The 16,529-nt window shown below is 37.9% G+C and overlaps 1 protein-coding gene across 1 annotated transcript in view; it reads right to left on the bottom strand.

Moving 5' to 3' along the window:
* Positions 1 to 597: 597 nt before the first annotated feature.
* LOC114306443 (disease resistance protein SUMM2) overlaps positions 598 to 16,529 on the bottom strand; it is a 115,589-nt gene continuing 99,657 nt past the window's right edge. The window contains exon 10 of the mRNA XM_082879256.1: positions 598 to 648. Within this exon, the coding sequence (XP_082735382.1) occupies positions 604 to 648 (45 nt within the window). The 3' untranslated portion in view covers positions 598 to 603. The remainder of the gene's footprint in view (positions 649 to 16,529) is intronic.

The raw sequence follows: 16,529 nt of genomic DNA on the forward strand, positions 1-16,529 counted from the left end.
GCATGGACAACTGTAAGTCACTCCACATAAGCACATAAACACATAAGCACTTACGAATTTCATTTCCGGATAATGATAGTCCCGAGACGTTACTAGAGTTCCGGTTAGAAACAGCATTGATCAAGTGCTTTTCCAACAAGACTCCCAGAAACTCAAGGATCCAATCAACATCCTAGAAATTAAATCCCATACCCACATAGTCACATAAGCATGTTATCAATTAAGCACGTAGCATATAACACTACATCTAAGTCTCTATCAAGCGAGACAAACCCATTGTGATCCTAATCACTTCCCACGTACCCAAAGTATTCGAACCCGGTACGCTCTGATACCAAGTTGTAACGCCCTCAAAAAAATGACATTAAACCCAACAAATAAGACATGCATTGATATTCAAAAGTTCCACATTCTTTCATTTCTCAGAATTTCATCACAAAAAGTATTACATGTTGAAAACAAAAGCAAATGCCCTACAGGCTTACAGCTTTCCAAGTTAACACTTGGTTACAACAAAAGAGTACTAACTCATACACATTAAGCCCTTGGCTTGTATTTACATGTAATACACCAAAAAGTAAAACGACAACATTAAGTCCGTCTCTAGCCTCCCAAGCTATGTCCTTGGAGGTGGCATGCTTCCTGCACCTGAAAATGATATTCCCATATAGGGTGAGCCACAGCCCAGTAGAAATACACTAAACCAACCATGAACAATGACTAAAATATTAGCAATTGATAGATGGTCAACACTGATACAATCACATAAATCACATATTTATGTCATACAACTTAAGAGTCCAAGTTACCTTTCATTTTCCCTTTTTCAACAGATAGGCATATAAACTCTATCCACATTCTCAACAGATATGTATAACAACAATATCCACATTCACAGATAAGCATATAAGCTATATCCACATTCTACCACAGATATGTATAACCACAATATCCACAGATAAGCATATAAGCTATATCCACACTTCACAAAGATAAGCATATGAGCTCTATCTTCACTTTACTGGACAAGCATATGAGCTGTATCTACGGAGTTCATCCCCTATCTTCTCCCAACACTATCCGGTTTAGAGGTACATCCCCTATCTTCCTCTAAACCGCGGAGTACATCCCCCATCTCCTCCTCTACACATAACGTATACAAACACATTGCTTCTATATACAATCACTCAATACATATAGTTAATGTATTCTATCAACCGTCAAGTTCCATGACACACTTCATTGATTAGTTTCAGTTTGCCTAATCAACATGCATTGTCTACAACAATCACGACTATCCACCACCGATAGCCCAAAGCAGATATTTCTAAACAGAAAATAAATGCACAATGGATATTCAATCAACATTTCATTTCCTCATTCTTCTCAATTAATTATCCCAATTAATTAAACAATGTAATTAGGTCAATTCCCATAATTAACATTTCAACCCTTAGGTCCCATTTTCATCAATGATTTAACATTTATTCCATTTCTCTATGCCAAACATGCATATAGGTTTATTATGAATAAAACCCCAACTTTTGTAAAATTGCACAAAAGCCCCAAACTTTCACAAAATTACCAAACCAAACCCAACATCTCAAAATACCAAAATTTAAAGACAAAATCCATAGAGAGGAGTAGGATATCCCTACCTCAAATTCGGAGCTTCAAGGGAGAAGAAGACAAAACCCAACGTGCTCCAAAACCCGAAATTTTCAGATTAAAAAGAAGCCCTCGACGATCAACAACTTTTTTTGTAAAGGCCAAAGATGAGCAAACCACTCCTACTAGATCAAAACCTAGAGAGAAGGTAGTATCTAGAGAGAGAGACTCAACAATGGTGCTTTTGGAAAAGTAAGAGAGAGAAGAGAAAGTGAAAATGTGATTTGAAGAGTCACAAATTCGGGACTTTAACCCAGGTCTCCGCTCGAGCGTAGAACACCCCGCTCGAGCGTCCACTCACAGACTTCCGCTCGAGCGGCCAAACTCCCGCTCGAGCGCAGATTGCACTCGCCCAGCACTTTGCAGAACCAGGCCTCCGCCGATCCCCCAACTCTACGCTCGAGCGACCACTCACACAGCTCCGCTCGAGCGGCCAACTACACGCTCGAGCGTACAACACTGCACAACAAAAACTGGATGGGTGTATTCTCCGCTCGAGCGCCAAAACCCCCGCTCGAGCGTACAGGCCAAAATCTGGGCAACTAGTTTTGGTTTCTAAACTCAACCAACCTGTAACAAACCTGCCCAACACATCCCATAACTCAAATACTAAGTAAAAAGGATGTAAACAAGATAGTAAACAACTACCAACATCCATGGACACATGTCCGGATCACTGTATAACAAGGGTAAACCCGGGATCGCTATAAAACCACTGATACAAAGCAAGTAAAGCACGCTAAGGGGGTCAACACTCAAGGCCTACAAGGAAGATTGCATGGTAGCTATACAAAGCAAAGCATGGATGACCCAAATGACCAAAAACAGACCTTAAGCACACTAAAACATGCATAAAAGCTTCACAAAGCTAAGCCAAAACATGCAAGCATGGTGGTCTAAATGCTAGGCACATGTTAAGGCAATTTCATGGCATTACAAGACAAGTATGCAAAGCAAGCATGGTGTGTCTAAACCAAGTAAAAACAGTGATATATCATGGCAAAATAAGCACAAATAACACTTAAGACATGGCCAACATGAACTTAAAAATGGTGCTCACACATGAGGCTAAAATGGCACTTTTTGAAGACAACAAGGAGAAGGGATGGCCCTCTCCTTCTTAGGACCTTAAACCACCATCCTCACCACTGAAATCCATCAAGATTTCAGTGGTGAGGAGGCCCAAACAAGGTGGTCCCGAAGCTCACCAAAAATAGCACAAAACGGGGCCAAACAAGGCCTAAGAGGGGGTAAACGACCCCAAACACAAAAGTGGTCTTAATGAAGTATCTTAAACACAAAAAAAAAGAACTTTTTTATGTTATACACAAAGCCCAAATCAGCAAGCAAGACAGGCTAAAAGGGTGTGCAAAAACGGGGAATAAAGAGGGAAAAAGGGGTACCTTTGTAGCCAAAAGGGGACAGCAGCCTCTAGACCCAAAAATGCAACCCTCAACCTCTGAAAACAAGACCTAAGAATCTCCAAGTGATGATGGAAGTGTTGTGCTAGGAGGTGTAGTTCAAATGGCCAAGAACTAGACCCTTTTGTGCCCTCTAACCAACACAAATGTAGAGAGAGAGGGAGATATAGAGAGGGAGTGATACATATATCATATATATCTGATTTTTCTAACCCCTAAAATGGAAGGAGAGGCCCTCCTTATATAGGCCAAGGCAAGGTGCCAAGCTTCTAAGAGAAGCTAACAAGATTCAAGCTTCTTGGAGAAGCTAAAAAGATTCAAGCTTCCTCAAGAAGCTAAAAAGGTTCAAGCTTCTTGGAGAAGCTAAAAAGGTTCAAGCTTCTTGGAGAAGCTAAAAAAGGTCAAGCTTCTTGAAGAAGCTAAAAAGGGTCAAGCTTCTTGGAGAAGCTAAAAAGATTCAAGCTTCCTCAAGAAGCTAAGAAAAGGTTCAAAAGGGTCAAGCTTCTTGGAGAAGCTAAAAAGGTTCAAGCTTCCTCAAGAAGCTAAAAAAAAGGTTCAAAAGGGTCAAGCTTCTTGGAGAAGCTAAAAAAAGGGTCAAGCTTCTTGGAGAAGCTAAAAAGGTTCAAGCTTCCTCAAGAAGCTAAAAAAGGGTTCAAAAGGGTCAAACTCCCTCAAGAAAAGGTCTCAGCTAGGAAAAGTGGCCGATTGATCAGAAACAGTGGCCGGCCGACCAAATATAATGCCGACCGACCATCAATAGTGCCGACCGGCCATCACCAATGGCCGGTGGCAAGGAAACAAGGCCAGTGGCCTCAAGCCATGGCCGGTGAGGTGTGGGGATGGCCTACAAGCTATTTCCCACCCTCAGAAGCAAAACAACAAGTGTTTGGTGCAAAACCAGACACAAAACAGTCGAGTCGAGAGATCCTAAGGCAGGGCGCGTAGCCGAGACCTCCGGGAACTCAAGACGAACACGAACAAGGATGATCATCGAGTGTTCAAACGATGACGTCCAAGTCTTGAGGACGGTCAAAAAATGGGGTGTCTACAGTAGGGTCAAGCTCCAGGGCGAATCCACAAGCCGATCACTGTGAGTAATATCAATATTTGAAAGCTTGTCAATGTCCAATCGTTTATTCCCTTATAAACTTTATGAGCTGTTAATTGGGATTGTGGACAAAAGTCTGACAGGAATGAATGAATGGACCAAAGGTCGTTTTGATAGAAATGAATGGACCGAAGGTCGTTTTGATGTAAATGAATGGACCTAAGGTCGTTTTGATAGAAATGAATGGACCGAAGGTCATTTTGATGTAAATGAATGGACCTAAGGTCGTTTTGATATAGATGAACGGACCAAAGGTCGTTTTGACCTATATGAATGGACCAAAGGTCGTTTTGACATGAATGAGTGGGCCGAAGGCCGTTTTGACGTAAATGAATGGGCTAAAGGCCATTTTGACAGAAATGAATGGGCCGAAGGCCATTTTGACAGAAATGATTGGGCCAAAGGCCGTTTTGACATAAATGGATGGACCGAAGGCTGTTTTGATATAAATGAATGGGCCGAGGGCCGTTTTGACAGGAATGGAAACCCGAATCGGCCAAAGGCCAGTATGTTGGAACTACAATTACTTGATTTGAATTTCGTATAGTTATATATATTCGTTAAATAGAAGTATGAATTGGGCCCAAGGCCGTTTGGAGCATGTTGTTCTACATATTGTTATGTAACTGTCATATTTGATATTATTCACTGGGCTATCGCTCACACTCATTCATGTGTTTGTAGGTGAGCCAAGAGAAGCACAAACCCAGCCCCAGTGAAGCCTGCTAGGAACAACATGAGTTTTGGAGAGTCGGCCTTGTGCCTCACGCATGAGACCATCCTTGCCCTTTTATTATGTACTTATGTTTTGTCTTGTTGGCAAGGGCCTAGTGTATGTCTGTACATAGTCTGTTATAGGTTGACTCGTTTTGGATGATCTTGTCTGTAATGAATTTTGTGGAACTGTACTTTTGATGTGGGTTATTAACGTATCTGAGTATGGTTTGTTTGATGTGCATATAAGCACGGCTCTATGGACAAAGTTTTTAATTTTTGCTTCCATTTGTCCCCTTTACTCTGACAAGTCATCTTGTTTCGGTCTGAGGCCGTAGGTAATCACAAGATTACTGGCCAGTCATGTCTTTAACCCATAGGGGCGGGTTCGGGTCGTGTCAGGTGGTATGTCATTGAAAAGGTTAAACCTCCAGCCATTCCTTTTATCAGTGATACTTGCAAGTGTAGAGATTAAGCTGAGCTTTTAATGACTCTGGTGTGTTGGGTTGTTGAGCTAAATATAGTAGGATACTCAAGTAAAGTCACCTATAGTCACCTATGTAAGTGTGAAGTGGGGCCTCTTCTATAAGAATTGACAAGGCCTAATTCTTTAAACTACTCACTGAACTAGGCTAGTGTTCCAGGGCCAAACCGGACACAACAGTGAGAACAGAACGATGGTTGGAGTAATTCTTGTGTGAGGTCTGTTGTCTTGATTTACATAAATAGCAGAACAGTTCAAGACTTCGTGTTCACTAGGCCGCCAGTAAATCCGATACACTTCACTAGGAGGGGTTCAAAGCCAAAAGCTACCTTTTTTGGTGCACGGGTTATTCCTTTGCACTCTCTCTCCAAGTCTTTGTTGTTAAGCGTTGTCTGTTTGTTGTTATTCGGTCAATTTTTATTCATGTGGGGGATTGTTGGAAAATAATGGTTTTTCAGTGACTTTAATGTGAAATTAAAGTAGGTTTTAATCCTCTATTGGGGTGGGCTAAAGTGTGTTTAGATTCTTTGTAATGAGATCTTTACACCACAAAAAGAATGACAAAAAACCATTAAGATTTGAATGAGAAATTGACTCATTAAGTTGGCCTCATGAAAGAGGTGTTGGGAAAGGTGAAACCTTTTATCCCACATTGATTGTAGATGAGAGCATTGATAGGTATTTAAATTCCATTTTTTGCCTAAGGATGTGAGCCCTTTAGGGCATCCAAATTTTCCGAAGGAAGGGAGTAATGGATACTTCAAGGATGGGCTTGGGCTAAAACTATGGTCCAAATTGGTTATGCGAAAATTGCCACATGCACCGTCCACCCACCCGCCCGCCCGGACCGGGCCAGGTCCAGGTCTAGGTTCAGGTCCAGGTCTGGGTCCATGATCCGTGGTCTGGGGATTGTGGATCTTGGATTTTGGGACTTGGGCTTGGGCTTGGGCTTGAGGCTTGAGGCTTGAGTCTTGCTGGGCTGGCTTGAGTGTAGAGGTTGGGCTTCGCCCGCCCATCTTAATCTTTTTGGGCTAAGCCAGTGTTGTAGGCTGCAGAATTATACACATTACACGTGTATAAAATGTGTGCAACTCCTCCATAATGTTGATGGATTAATCCATCAAATTTGCAGTTAATATAGAATTCATTTTTGTATTTGTGATGGGCCTTAATGGCATGAGTCTTTTCCTCTCTTTCTCTTTCTCTCTCTCCACGTGTATAAAAGGAGGCCCCCTCTTCAGTTTTCACCACTAGAAAATTTACTCTTCCTGTCTTCAAAAGTTTTCCTCTAGCTTTATATTCTTTCTAGTGAGAGAGTGCTGCCATAGTTCTGTTCACCGAAGCTGCTCAGTAGGTGCATTGCTATAGTTGGTCCAACCATCGTATCCTCGGAGACAAACATCGAACAACCTCCAGCACTCAACCGGTGAGGCAACAAATCTGTTTTAAGGAGACTGTCTAGTGTAGGCTTTGGTTTGCTTCCTTTTGCCAATTTATTTTATTCTGTAATTTTGTTCCTTCTACTTGTAATTTTTCAGCATGTGTCTTGTTGTGAAATTTCAATTGTTAATTATGAATCTATTTGTTTTACTTAAGCACACAATTTGTATAACACTATGCAATGAAGGGCCTAAAATAATTTATACAATTATATTTTATTGATATTTGTTTAAATATGACATCTTATTAAGCTTAGGCTAAAATTTATAAAAAGAAGTAATAGTTCTTGTATTGAGTTATATATATATAAATATATGTATATGTATGTATGTATTTTATGAGTGCAAACAGTTCGGTTTAGTTGGAATTGAAAAATAAAATAAAATTAACATCAATTAAAACTTTTCGATTTTGTTGGTTGAGGTAAAGAAATGGATTGTGGTTTGATTTTATTAGTCTTGTCAGTTTGATGTAGAAGAAGGATTCACATGAGATTTTAACAGATTTTTTTATAAAAACTTGTACAATCTCACATTAGGAATGGACAAAAAAAAATGATAAAAGTTATAGCGATCCCGGTTTTGACCCGGCCTTGTTGTATTCCGGACTCGGGTTTCGCGGTTTAATATTGTTATCCATGTCTTGTTTTCGTCCTTTAACTCTTTGAATTTGAGCTTTGGAATATGTTGGGCGTGTTTGGAACAGGTTGGTTGTTAGTTGGTCTAAATTGTTGTTGCCCAGATTTTGGCTTCTTCACTCGAGCGAGACTTCTTGTGCTCGAGCGAGCCTTGTGAAATTTGCTTCTTCGCTCGAGCAAGGTTTCTTGCGCTCGAGCGAGATTTGAGAGTCCTCAGGTTTCTTTCCCAGACGCAGAATTTCTGGAAAGGTGAAGTTCTTCGCTCAAGCGAGACTTCTTGTGCTCGAGCGAGCGTGTGCGTCTGTAACACTTCTGAAACTTTGCATTCTGCACTCGAGTGACACTTCTTGTGCTCGAGCGAGGTCACTTGTTGTGTCTGGTCGCTCGAGCGACAACTCCTTCGCTCGAGCAAAGGTCGCGTATATCAATTTGTAGCAGAGAAATTTTACATCACTTTTTGATTCCCATTCTCCTAAAAACCCTAATCCAACACCCTCTCTCTCTACAAATACTCTTTGATACAAGCACCACTACCCTACTTCCTTTGAAAAAAAGGTGGAGCATCTCGTGGGCTTCCATTCCATCCAAACAAAACTCGATTTTGTGCATTTTAATGTTCTTTTTCCTTTTATTTGGGCTTCTACACTTTAGGTAGGGATCTTCTACACCTTAATACCGCTTTTAACCTAGATATGTGTTGTTGTGTATAGATGATGAGATTTGAGAGTGATTTTGAGTAACCTAGGGTTTGGGTTCAAAATTTAAAAGAGGGGTTTTCCATGTTGATCTATAAAATGACTATGGGGCCTTGTGTATGATGTTTCTCTAATGCCAAAATGGTGAAATCTAGCCATTAGGTTGAATTTGAGGAAAATTGGGAGATTTTCCCTAAGTTGAGTTAAATAAATTATTTTGTATAAATAATGAAATTAATATGGTAAATGTGAAAGTGGGAGGATGTATGAATGAATGGTGCAGTTGGATTTGTTAAATTATTCACCTATGGAAATTCGATTAATTATCTGTTATGAAGATTTTCTATCTGTCTAGAAATATCTGTTTGGGCTATCGGTGGAGGATAACTATGATTGTTGTAGAAATTGCATGAGGATTAGGTGAATTGAAACCTATCAATTAAATTATGTCATTGAATATGACGGTATGATTGAGACATTGAATATGTGTTTTGGATAGTCATTGTATATAACGATGCCTTTAATACATTGTATAGCGATCCCGGTTATCCCTTTACTGTTCTGTTGTTTTCCGGACGCGGTTCCGTGGAGTTGGTAGTTGTACCTATCGTGTTGTCAACCTTTAAACTCTTTTGTTTGAGTTTTAGAATGTGTTGGGCTCGGTTGTTTCAGGTTGGTAGAGCTTTAGCTCCCACTGTGGTTACCCAGTTTTTGAACGGTCCGCTCGAGCGGGTCTTCTTGCGCTCGAGCGGGGTTTTCACAGTTTCAGTATTTCGGGCCTCTGCAAAACTTCTGCAGATGTGTTTTCTACGCTCGAGCTGGTTTCTTGTGCTCGAGCAGGTCGCGCTCGAGCGTACTTGTTAGCGCTCGAGCGGGTGGTACTTTTTGGTGTAAGTTCTGGGAGGGAGAAATCTACGCTCGAGCGGACTGGTTTTCGCGCTCAAGCGGATGTACTTTATTCTTGTGTCTTGGCGCTCGAGCGGGCCTTCTTGCGCTCGAGCGTACCTAGCTTTTGTCCTTGACGCTCAAGCGTTGTATTCTTCGCTCGAGGGGGAGAGTCGTATATCAGTTGACAGCTAGGCTATTTTAAATCACTTTTTACATCCACACTCTCTCTCTTACTTTTCTAAAACTCCATTGGAGAGCTTCTCTCACTAGAAACCTAACTTCTCTCTAGGGTTTGATCTAGCTAGGGTGTTCTCCTTACCTTTGGTCTTTTTATAAGTTGGGTTGATCGTCGAGGGCTATCTTTTGATCCGAAAATATTGAGCTTTGGAGCATGTTGAGTTTCTTCGTCTTCTCCGTTGTGTGCCAGCTTTTGAGGTAGGGATAACCTACTCCATCTTATGGATTTTGTCTTTAAATTTTAACATTTTGATATGTTGGGTGTTGTTGGGTAATTTTGAGAAAGTTTTGGGCCTTTGTGTAATTTTACAAAAGTTGGGGGTTTTAAATATATAAACCTATATGCATGTTAGGCATAGAAAAATGAGATTAATGTTGGGACATTGATGGAAATGGAACCTTAGGGTAGTTTTGTGAATTATGGTAATTTGCCCTAATTGGTTTAATTAATTAATGCATATAATTAATTGAAGAAAACGAGGAATTGAATTGAGAATGTTGAAATTGGGAATGTATGGGACTAAAGAGTGTAGTCGAATCTTTTATTGCTCATCTAGTTGAAATGTCGATATATTATCCACTATGCATTTATTTCCTGCTTAGAAATAATTGCTTTGGGCTACCGGTGGAGGGTAGTGTTGATTATTGTAGACAATACATGATGATTAGGCAAACTAAAACTAATCAATTGGATGTATCATAGAGTATGACGGTTGATAGAATACATTAACTTTATGTGTTGGTTGATTGTGCATATGGCCAATGTGTTTATATGCATTATGGGTAGACAGTTGATAGAATACATTAACTTTATGTATTGATTGATTGGGTATGTGATTCTGTGTTTATATGCATTACTTGTGTATGGGAGGAGATGGGGGATGTACTCCACGATTTAGGGGAAGATGGAGGATGTACCTCTAAACCGGTTAATGGTTAATGGTTAAGGGAAGATGGGGGATGGACCCAGGGATGCAGCTCATATGCTCGCCCATAGAAGTGTAGATACAGCTCATATGCTTATCTGTTGAAGTGTTGATACAGCTCATATGCTTATCTGTTGTAGTAGTGATATAGCTCATATGCTTATCTGTTGAAGTGTTAATACAGCTCATATGCTTATCTGTTGTAGTAGTGATATAGCTCATATGCTTATCTGTTGAAGTGTTGATACAGCTCATATGCTTATCTGTTGTAGTAGTGATATAGCTCATATGCTTATCTATTGAAAGGTTTGTTTGATTTGATATAGCACTAAAATGTATATCATCATCGTTTGTGAAGTATGGAAGTAGTTTATGTGTTATTGATACAACACCAACATGTGTATCCATCTTGAATTTCGAAGGTGTCCTAATGATGAACTATAATCTCATCAAATGTTTTGGCCAGAGCACTGAGCCTTGTTTTCAAACTCAAAGTTGAATAAGAAATGGAAATTGAATTGTAACGTAGACTTGACTGTCACGGAAGTGTAATAAGATGTAAATGGAAGTATAAGTGTTGACCATCTATCAACTGTTAATCTTTTAGTCATTGTTCATAGTCGGTTTAGTATATTTCTACTGGGCTGTGGCTCACCCTATATGGGACACCATTTTCAGGTACATGAAGCATGTCACCTCCAAGAACATCGCTTGGGAGGCTAGAGGCAGGCAGACGTTTGTGGTTTGTTATCTTTGTTGTATTACATGTAATTTTAAGCCGAGGGCTTAAATGTGTATTTGAGTTAGTACTCTCCTCTTTGCAACCAAGTGTTAGCTTGGAAAGTTGTAAGCCCATAGGGCATTTGATTCTATTCTTAACGTGTAATGCTTCCGGTAAAGATTTACTCTGTGGAATAGAACGATGATTGTTTCTTATATCAATGCATGTCTAAATGGATAGGTTTAATGTTATTTTTATTGGGGCGCGACACATTGTATATGTATAATTGTTTGGGAGGAGAAAGGGGATGTACTCCATTGTGTGGGAAGAGATAGGGGATGGACTTCATTTAAAGTTAAGTTGGCTGGAGTGTCCAGGGTGAAAGTCCCGAAATCTTATATGTATGGGTGCCGATTCCCTCGGACGTGAATCCGTAAAATGGCAAAATAGAAGTGTTAGAGTGATGAATATATTGAATTGTGAACTATTGAGTTGTAGTCTCATTTTGGTTAATTAGATAATAATGAATTTGGTTAATAGATTAACCTGAAATGGATGAATGGAAATGGATTGAGGTATGGTTATCTACATTGAATGGTCACAGGAAGAATACAAGTATGAATATTGAACTTTTATCTGACACTTATATCGTAGTTAAACTTCATATATTGTGGTAGTTTATCTCTACTGGGCTTTGGCTCACCCTACTTGGGAAACCATTTTCAAGTACATGTGATATGCTTCCTCCAAGGACGTAGCTTAGGAGGACTGAGGAGCTGAAGGCTCTATTTTGTTATTTTTGTATTTAAATGTTTATTCAAGACAAGGGCTTTACATGTATAGAGCCTAGGACTCTTTTGTTGTAACCAAGTGATATCTTGGAAAGATGTAAGCCCGTAGGGCATTTATTTTGTTGTTAGTAACTTACATTACATGTTGTAGATTCAGAATGAACGATTATGAATGTATAAAGCATGTAACACCTTTTGTAATATAAACTCTGATAAATGATAGTATATCATTTTCATTGAATCGATGGATCTTATGAATGGATTATTTGTATTGTATTTTGAGGGCGTTACAAAAGTTGTTGTTATAAATGTTTTCCTCCCTAAATTATTACAAAACTTGTATGAGTAGTCACTTATCTTATATTGTTTAAAGAATAAAAATATAAAAACATTTAAATATATTACAAAAAACAATGTTAAGAACAAACATTAATGTGTACTAATTGGACGTTTTTTTATTATAAAAAATAGACTAAAAACCCAAAAATCAAAATTTCAAGGTGACAAGCATATAACGTTTGGGTAATGATGAGAATGAATATCATTGTAAGTGACACATTAATTATTCAATTACTTACAACATGGCTCCAAGCCTCTTTCAAGATTAACTTGATTAGAGCATCATTGTCACCAATCTACCTACCTCACACAAATCCCAACCACTTTGCAGTATCAACACATATTAATGGTGATAACACCATTTCAATTTCAATTTTGGTAACATGAGATGAGAACATTTGTTGAGTAACTTAGGATGGCTAGAAATCCCATCCTCCTAAATTTAAGGCTACGTTTGGATTGATAAATTTTGCAAGGAAACAAAAACCAAGTAGAAACTTTTTTTTTCTTTGTTCCCTTCACTATTGTAGCACTTGTACCCTTTTAAAACTTTTGGGAAGTGTATTTGAATCTTTTATTTTATTTTGGGAATCTTTGGTGTTGTTGTATCTTGGTTTTTGAGGAGTACAAATTAATTTAAACTTGGTTGGATTGTTCGTTCACGCTTGTTTACATTGAAAAGTTGTTTGGGAACTTAGAAATTCTATTATAGGATCAACACCAATCTTCCTAAGGGTCGACCCTTACCTGTTGGTGAAGTTTCTGGAGGTGTTGCTAGAAAATAGGGTAGACACCAGACTGGGGAGGGTCAACCCTCTTATGTCAGTGTGTTAGTTGCTAGAAAATAGGGTCGACCCCCTTTACATGCTGTCAAACATAAGTTTCTTCATAGGGTCAACCCCTGTGTTGCAAGGGTCGACCCCTGTAGACTTTTTTCCAGATTTTAGTCCAATTTTTTGCCCTACTTTTGGGGATTTCGACTTGATCTTTTGGGTTGACTTTGGGACTTCATTTTACTTTGACCTAGCACTATAAATAGGTCCCTCACTTAACCTTTTCTTTACTTTTTCTTCTCTTTTTCCCTCTTCAAGCCATGAGTCACTCTCTCTCTCTCTCTCTCCAAAATCACTTTTTGCTCAAAGATCTTTAGATCTACTCACTTAGGAGCATCTCCTTGCCTTGCTCCTTTGAGATTAGGTGTAGAGCTTGTCAAGAGCTTCGTATTGATCCAAGTAGTTCGTGGTTTCGTCGCCGATAATTTTTGGGTTGTTTTCTCCTATTCTCTCTTGAGGTAGGGATTTCTTTGATCTTTTTCAATATCTCTCTTATAGATAGACATGTGGTATATTCTATTGCATAAAAACCATGTTGTTATGGATCTTTTTGGAAAATCATATAGCGGGATCTAAGTGTTTATGTGTAAGGTTGAGATTTGGGAAATAGCTTGTTGTTGAGTTAATTTGGAGGGAAAATGGTTTAACATGTTATGGGTAGAGAGAAGTAAAGCCCTAATTGTTTTTGTAGTAACGCTTGGTAGGTGAAAATGGTTGAAATGGTGAGATAATCATGTTGTGAATTAAAGAATTTGACTCGGTAATTTATTTGTGATTAAATCGGGCCTTATGATTTTTAACATTTACTTTGTGTTGGGTTGATTATAGTTGAATATAATGAAGTGATAATTTTTTAATTGTTAAAAAGGGGATTTAACCATGAGATTAGGAATTTTGGGTAGTACCCTTGTTGTGTTGAAATTGAGTGGGTTATGACCTTGTTGTTCGTGGGTTGAACTTTTGGATGAAATGGAAGAAATGAGTCGCATTTATTTAAATGCATGTATATATATATATATATATATAATTGGTGTTTTGTGAATTGGAAATTTTGGAAATTGACTCTTTTACAATTAAGAAAGAACCTTGGTAAAAGTTGAAAACCTTGGAACATCATAAATGTTGTTGGATCTAATGCCTCTTAAGAATTGAATGATTGTATTTCGTGCATTTATTACATTTTGCTTAGAGGTTTTGTGCTTGGTCATTGGTGGAGGATGACATTGTGAATGTTGAAATGGTTATGTGTCTATAGTACACTCGAATGGTCTATGAATGTTGTATAATGTGATAGTTAGAAGATATGTAATGCGTTGATAATCAGAGGTACCATTCCCTTCCAGCTAGCGCCTATTAAATTGATAGAGATACCATTCCCTTCTAGTTGGTGTCTGGTAAATTGGCATTTTACTATGAGAAAATGTATTATTGGCTTACTGTACTTGAGGCAGGTGGAGTGGAATTGATTTGATACTATTACTTCGGTATATTGAGTGTGTTATGTGTTATGGTGATTATTATTCAGTAAAGTAGAGTTGTCTCATATGTTGAGTAGATGTGTTCATGTATGTGTGGACGTGCTAGAGGGTGTTACGGGAATTTCCACCTTGAGTTATTTTATTGAAGGTATTTTTTTTTAAAGTTTTGAGTCAAAAATTAAGAATGTGATGAATGTGTGGAGTTATACTAGGGTTGTATTTTGGGTATGAACAATGTGAAGAAATCGGATTTGGTGAACGCGCTTTCAAAAGAAGGAAAAACCAAGAGAAACAAAATGGATATTATGTGTTATTTTGTCACTAATGGAAAATACAGTTATTGTGTAATGATTGTTTAATTGGGGAATGGGTAGTAAAAGCAAACCTTGGTGTTGTTGAATAAACTGAACGTTTCTGAGAAAAGTATTTAAGTATGTATACTTTGGTTATAAAATGTCACATTATTTATACAGTACGAGACTAAGCATTCATGATCATAGCTATCTGTAAGCTGTTATTGTTTAGGATCATGTTGAGATCCCTACTAGACTTTATGTTTATCCCACGTTGCTAATCCTTTTTCAAGTGAACATCGAGAAGTGTTTCAAGGTCATGGATCTTCTTTACCTATTGGCCATGGGGCCTTTTATGTGTAGGCGGAATGCCATCGATGTAAAAGGGTTAAACCCTTCCTTTTGATTTAAATGATGTAAGCCTATGGGCAATTTATTTAATAGTACTTTCATGTTGCATTCATTTTTATTCGAATGAAAGAATTCTTATTGATGTAAGCCTTGTAAATATAATAAGCTTCTGTATGCCATCTTTGAGAATGAATTTATAATAATAGCTTTGGTAATGGAAATCCGAGTAATAAAATGTGGGGCGTGACAACTGTCATTTCATTTTGTTTTCTCTACAAATCCCTTAATGAACCCAAAATCCAAACATAGTCCTAAGTCACTTGGACTAACCAAATGCCATCAAACCAATAGGTTCATGGGCCCATTTTTGCCTTTGTTTTTGAAATTTCAAGTTCAGAGGGAATCACATCACAACAACCAGCTAATATATCCTTCTAATCCACCACTAAACATAAATGCCATCAGACCAAGAGGTTTATGGCCCCATTTTTGTTTTTGTTTTGGAAATTTCAAGTTTAGAGGGAATCACAACAACCAGCTAATATATCATTCTAATCCACCAACAAAAACCTGAGAGTAACTTTCAAAAAGCCTCATTTTTTTTATTAAAAAAAAAATTTAAAAATTAAAATTACAAAGTACAAACAAAATTGTATAATAAAAAATTTTCTTGCCAAATTTTTCTCAATTTCTTCATAGATCCCATACATGACATTTTCATTCTAGCTGCCTAAGTTTTAGTATCAAAGGGTTGGAATAGGTATTAAAGAATATGATATTTTTTTATTGATAACATACTTTTTATTTATAACATACTTAACAAGGGTAGGAAGTTTGAAAAAACAAGAGTAAATATCATTTTACCGCCCAAACTATCACTCGTTTTTCACGCGCACCCCCATATTTCTATGTATTTCAATTTAGTACCTCAACTTCCCACAAATTGATCAATTAGACCCCTGCCGTCACCTTCCGTCCACAATTGGACAGAATATGATGAGCTGTCCCCCTAAACTATCTTTTGGAGGGAATATAAGAGGGTTTCCTTACAAAATAAGTTGGTTTAGTAGACAGTTCAATTAGGGCTTTGTTGGGATCAAAATTGATTTTAGGGTTTTCAAATTCCTTATTCGAAATCGAAATCAAAGTTCATCAGTGAACGAAGGGCACAAACTAACATTGATTCATGGGTTGGGTTCGAAGAGAGAAGGATGGCAAGCGAAGGAAGCGACCAATTGTTTATGGTATTTACTTTTAATATTTGTTTAATTTTGAAGTTAATGATTTTGAAAAATCAATTTCTGATATAATACTATTTTGATTTGGCATTTTTTAGAATATATCTTTGTCTGTTTGTCTTTGAAAAGGATTTGTTTAATCGTAATTGTTTTACTTGAATAGTGTAATACTTGATTAGTTTTAGTTTAATCAGTCCATAAAAGAAACTCATTTTTTATGTAATACTTATTAAAAATCAATTTAGTTTAATCATTTTTTAGAATACA

The sequence above is a fragment of the Camellia sinensis genome, chromosome 7 (assembly GCF_055761805.1).
Source record: "Camellia sinensis isolate YWXY chromosome 7, ASM5576180v1, whole genome shotgun sequence".
Lineage (NCBI taxonomy): Eukaryota > Viridiplantae > Streptophyta > Magnoliopsida > Ericales > Theaceae > Camellia > Camellia sinensis.